Below are 6,019 nucleotides of genomic sequence, written 5' to 3' on the forward strand. Positions count from 1 at the left end.
AATAGATTTGGCAGTACCCTTTATTTCTCTCCTTTACAAATTCGTAGTTAAATGAGGTAGCATCTCTTTGTATTTGGCATTTTGGCAGAAGCAACCAATATAGCATAGTTTCTTTTATGTTACATCGGTCACCACCAATATTCTAGAGAAGGATGGAACTCATCTATTAGTTTTTCAGTCTTTGATATTTATCACATAAATTTCAGCCAAGAGATGAATAGTGGGAAGCACAGGTATAACAGGGGAGCTAAGAGGCAAATTCTAGTGAATAAGGAGAGAAGAACGGATCTCACCTGATAATGGGTGGGAAAAGTTATGTGTCTCTGCAGGTAAGAAGCAGGATGGTCATAACAGCTTATTATGGGTAAGAAGAGAACCAGTGGTTTTTCTGGAACGTATTAACTGCTTGAATGAATGAATAAATATAAAAGTGATGGGAGTTCTCGTCGTGGCGCAGTGGTTAAAGAATCCGACTAGGAACCATGAGGTTGTGGGTTTGATCGCTGGCCTTGCTCAGTGGGTTAAGGATCCAGCATTGCCGTGAGCTGTGGTGTAGGTTGCAGATGTGGCTCGGATTCTGCGTTGCTGTGGTTCTGGTGTAGGCTCGCAGCTACAGCTCCGATTGGACCCCTAGCCTGGGAACATCCATATGCCGCAGGAGTGGCCCAAGAAATGGCAAAAAGACAAAAAAAAAAAAAAAAAAGTGATCAAGTTTTTCTAACTTCTACTTTGTGGCAAATACAGGATAATTTTATAAAACCTCAATTGTGCAAGCCCATGGTTCATACATAAATAGAATATAAGTGGAATATTACTGCTGGAAAATTAGCTCAACATATTTAATCTAGCAGATTAGAATGTGCTAGAAGGTCCAGAATCCAGATAGCTAACCATCTTAATCAGATATAGTCAACCGCTAAAAATGACTTCTCCTAACCCTCAATTTTTTTCCTTAGCTTCCTTGTACATTTTAGAAATGTCATTAATTTAAGCTTAAATAATTATAGAAAAATAATAATATTCTATTGTTCTTCTTTTATTCAAAGTTCTCAGAGAGAAAGAAAGGAAGTAGAGAGACTGCCATAAAACTTGTTAATGCTTCAAAACACAAAGAAGGGAATTCTTAAAAAGAGTCTAAAAGTCCAAAATTGGTGATGCTTAAATTTATCCTTTTTAGGCTTGTTTGTAATGTGGACAATGACTGGCAAGGGTTCAGGGTTTCTTTAGGTTGATTTTCAAAATTTAAAACAATTGCTAAATAAATGTGTTGCTTTCAGAGGTTTTACTTTTCTTTTTTGCTAATAGGGATAATTGGTTTACGTTAAATCATCTTATACAGTGTTATGTGTTTCTTGGTTGCACCCACGGCATGTGGCATTTCCCAGGCCAGGGATCGAACCTACACCACAGCAGCAACCCACACCACTGCAGGGACAATGTGGGATCCTAAACCTGCTGAGCCACAAGAGAACTCCTGAAGCCATTTGTTTTATACATCTCAAGTTTGCAAGAATAATACAAGGAGGTACAATTTACTTTCTGATTATGGAATAACACTTCTTTGCCAACGGCTTTGAAATCATTTCTTATATATATTATAGACTTTCAAACTCTACAAATCTAATCAATAGTAAACTGTATGCACGTTCTAAAAGTTGGGGCCAGTAGTAAAAATTCTTTCCTTTTCCAGGAGAGAGCAAGAACAAAAATTCTCCTTCTGGAGTTTTGATGCAGACAAGTAGAACTAGATACAAAAATGTTCTGTCGCTATTTTCTATAATTTTGTATTATTTTATCACTTTCTCTGTTAAAAAAAAAAAACCTCATGTATATATACATAGATAAGATAAAGAAATACTGCTAAGTAAAGATATGTGAGAAAGAAGAGAGGAGAGAAAAAAAGAAGAAAAAAACCCAGAGAAATTGAAAGAGAATGGGTTAAGAAAAGATAATATAAACAAAGAATGGCTATATTTGGTATATGCATCTTCTGATTTTTGTTTATTTTATTAGATAAAATGCATCTCTACCTGGATCAGATTTAAGAAAATGCTCAATTTTACGGATGTGACTGAATTTATTCTTTTGGGATTAACTAGTCGTCCTGACTTACGACTCCTTTTCTTCGTGGTTTTCTTACTGGTGTACATTGTCACCCTGATCGGGAACATTGGTATGATCATATTAATCAGAATCAGCCCCCAGCTCAATAGCCCCATGTATTTCTTCCTCAGCCACTTGTCTTTTGCAGATGTGTGGTTCTCTTCTAATGTCACTCCTAAAATGCTGGAAAATTTGGTATCTGAGACCAAAACCATTTCCTACCCTGGTTGTATAGTGCAGTGCTTCTTCTTCATCGCCTTTGTCCATGTGGAAGTCTTCATCCTGGCTGTAATGGCCTTTGACAGATACATGGCCATTGGTAACCCTCTGCTCTATGGCAGCAGAATGTCAAGGACCATCTGTCTCCGACTGATCTCTTTCCCTTATGTGTATGGCTTCTTCATTAGTTTGATCTCAACCTTGTGGACCCATGGTTTGTATTTCTGTGGGAACATTGAGATCAACCATTTCTACTGCGCAGACCCAGCGCTCATCAAAATGGCCTGTGCAGGGACCTTCATTAAAGAGTACACCATGCGCACTTTGGCAGGTCTCAACTTCTCTTACTCTTTATTAGTCATTGTCATCTCCTACATATTTATCCTTATCGCCATCCTAAGAATGCGCTCAGCAGAAGGAAGGAAGAAAGCCTTCTCCACTTGCGGGTCCCATTTGACAGCTGTCACCATATTTTATGGAACTCTTTTCTTCATGTATCTCAGAAGTCCAACAGAAGAGTCTGTGGAACAGGGAAAAATGGTGGCTGTGTTTTACACCACGGTAATTCCTATGTTGAATCCTATGATATACAGTCTCAGGAACAAAGATGTAAAGGACGCCATGAGCAAAGCAATCAGTAGGACATTTTTAACTAGATAACATAAAAACTTAAAATGTATGATGAGTTCAATAGATAGGGTAGAAATTAACCATTTCTTTTGAGTAATTTTGAGGACATTTGTGATTTATGTTTTCCATGACTATATGAAGATAATATATATTTGAAAAGAGAATGATGGGAAGAGAGGCACATTGTAAACAAGACTCTCTGGGTCTATAAAATTTGACAAGATGAAAACATGCTGACAGTTTCATCTACTCTTTTTCCCTTCCACACAATGTCAAATTCAGTAGGTGTGACTAGAAAAAAAAATTATGGATTTTCAATTGTTTACAAACTCACGGTTTAAATTCTGATGTTAGAAGAACTGCAATGGTTTCTCCTTGCACCTAAAATAGGTGTTGGGTCAAGATACATGTTATTATTTTTAAATGCTTAAATTGGCAATTATTCCCCTGTAAGTCACTGTTATAATTGCAGAAAACATGACTGAGTGGAATTTTCTATGCAGAACATGTTATAAACTCTATGTAAGCAAAGCTAATTAATATAACTGTATGCTAGATGAGTTTTCACTTTCAAGTGTATACTAATTAATTAAACCTCATTTATATGTAAATATACTTAATATCCTATGGTATCCACTTAAGATCCTATTTATGTCTTACTTTATAATGACCATCAGAAGGTAATAACACAATCTCATTGATGTTTTGATTTGGAATGTGGTTTCATAAATATATTTTAGCAAGTTATTTTTAGAAAATTTGGGGAAAATGTCGAGATATACTTTTTTCTCTTTATTTTTTTTAAATATTTTTGGGGTTTGGTTGTAGCAGAAACTAGCTGAACCCTTAGTAATTCTAGCATGTGCATTTGTTACTTGTGATAAATTTTATATCTGATTGTAAAATTAACACATCATCCATAAAATGGATGCCCTGAATTTCATTGTTTTACACTATTCTTGCCTCATTTTCAACATATTTTTATTTAAAAGTTAAGTAAAAATTTGAGGCACAAATAATTGAATTTGATTATGAATGCTCAAAATCTATAACTTTTCTTGTTGAGATTCAAGTCCTGTTCACTTTCTTTTATTTACCAATGTTTTATAAGAACATTTAAAAAATATTGCTGGATTTTCACAAGTAAAGCAAAATTATGCATGCATTATATATGCAAGTTTATATATATTGTATAGGTTACACATGTGTACAAAGGTATATGTATGGATTTTTGTGTTTGTATGTGTGTGTATTTCAGAGGAATCAACTTGATCAGCACTTTCCCCAGATTTCCATTTAGGAGTATCTTTCAGGAGCAAACTAGTTGTCACATGAAATAAACAACATAATTATATCAATTATAATGTTATAATATTACATTCTATCTTGTACCACATTTTTTTTCCTTTCCACATTTGTGTGCATAATTCCAAGTTGCCTACTTCTCCAACAAAAGAACTACTTTCTCTATTTGGCTGTATTCTGACCATTAATTATAAAACATGGTGGGTTTGAAAGCTAGACAATTTCAGAGGTTGTTATGACCACTAGTGTTATTTTAACTAATTTGGAAAAATAAGCTATAATGGAAAAAATAAAAATCACTATAAAAAAAGAAAAAATGGCATTATCACTCACATAAAAGGCCTTGCAGTGCATACAGATTTAAAACATTTCCACTTAATTAATTCAGAATTTATTTTTTTGTCTGAAACAAGAAAACTAACACTAATTCCCATAAAACATTAACCATCATTACTTATTAAGCAATCTCTCTACCCCTACTCAGTTTAAAATGTCAATAATTATAATATACATAAACTGTTTATATTTCTTTTGGTCTATTTCTCAGCATTCTAACCTGCTGCTTAATTAGATAATTTGCTCACTCATCTAACAAATAGTACCTGAGTGAATATTATGTACCAGGCTCTGAATTGTTTGTTATCAATATCAATGAACAAAACAGAAGAAAACAAATCCTTTATCTCATGGAGCATATGGTGTGAAACACACATAAACAAATAACGTAATACGTAAGTAAATCATATAGTATGTTAGTGATATTATGGAAAAATCTAGAAAAAAATACCGTAAGATAAAGGAGCGAAGGAGTGACTCTGGCTTAGGCATGAAAATGAAGACAGATTTTATTGAGAAGATGATAATTGAGTAAAAACCTTATGGAGGTGGTTCAGAGATCAGCCATGGAGGTGCATGAGGGGCAGTCCAGGGAGATGGAATAACCACTTCAAAGGCCTTATAATGCAAATATTCAAAGGGTGTTTCAAGGAAATGTGGAATTCATCGTGGTTGGAGTCCAGGGCAATGAGAAAATGAATGGAATATGAGATCAGAGGAATAATAGAGGATTAGTGGCCAATAATTTAAGACCCTGTGAGCCATTGGAAGACTTTTACCTTGAGAAAAAATGGGAAGCTCTAGGAAGGTTCTAAGCTAAGAAACAACATGATATGACTTGCTTTTTTTTTTTTTCTTCTTAGGGCCAAAACTGTGACATATGGAAGTTCCCAGGCTAGGGGTTGAATTAGAGCTACAGCTGCCAGCCTCCACCACAGCCACAGCAATGCCAAATCTGAACCTTGTCTGCGACCTACACCACAGCTCACAGCAATACTGGGGCTCGAGCAAGGCCAGGGCTCGAACTTTAGCCCACTGAGCAAGGCCAGGGCTCGAACCCACGTCCTCATGGATACCAGTCAAGTTTGTTACTGCTGAGCCACAATGGGAATTCCCTTTTAAAGGCCTACTTTAGTTTTTGAATTTAGAATGGAGTTCAGAAGAACAAGAGCCTGTAATTCAGGCAAGAGAGATGGTTGCTAAGCTATAGCAGTAAAAGTGGTGAGAGGTCTTCAGATTCCGGAAATATTTTCTTTTTTCTCCTAGTTTATCCAAGCTTCTTTTTTATATTATTATAGTATAGTTGATTTATACTATTTCTTAAATTTCCACACACACACACACATACACACACACACACACACACACACACACACATATATACATATATGTCTTAATACTATCTTCCTTCAAGTTCCAACCCAAG

The 6,019-nt window shown here is 35.3% G+C and overlaps 1 protein-coding gene across 1 annotated transcript; it reads left to right on the plus strand.

Annotated features, from left to right (window-relative positions):
* Window positions 1-2,049: 2,049 nt before the first annotated feature.
* On the plus strand, window positions 2,050-2,982 carry LOC146405137 (olfactory receptor 5M3-like). Its single transcript, XM_085015151.1, has one exon. It carries the CDS (start codon window positions 2,050-2,052, stop codon window positions 2,980-2,982), a length of 933 nt encoding a protein of 310 aa, XP_084871277.1.
* The last annotated feature ends 3,037 nt before the right edge of the window (window positions 2,983-6,019 follow it).

The sequence above is a fragment of the Sus scrofa genome, chromosome 2 (genome assembly GCF_054392235.1).
Source record: "Sus scrofa isolate SSC_HxYL_T2T_F1_AM1 chromosome 2, Sscrofa_HxYL_maternal_Yorkshire_Landrace_v2.0, whole genome shotgun sequence".
Classification (NCBI taxonomy): domain Eukaryota; kingdom Metazoa; phylum Chordata; class Mammalia; order Artiodactyla; family Suidae; genus Sus; species Sus scrofa.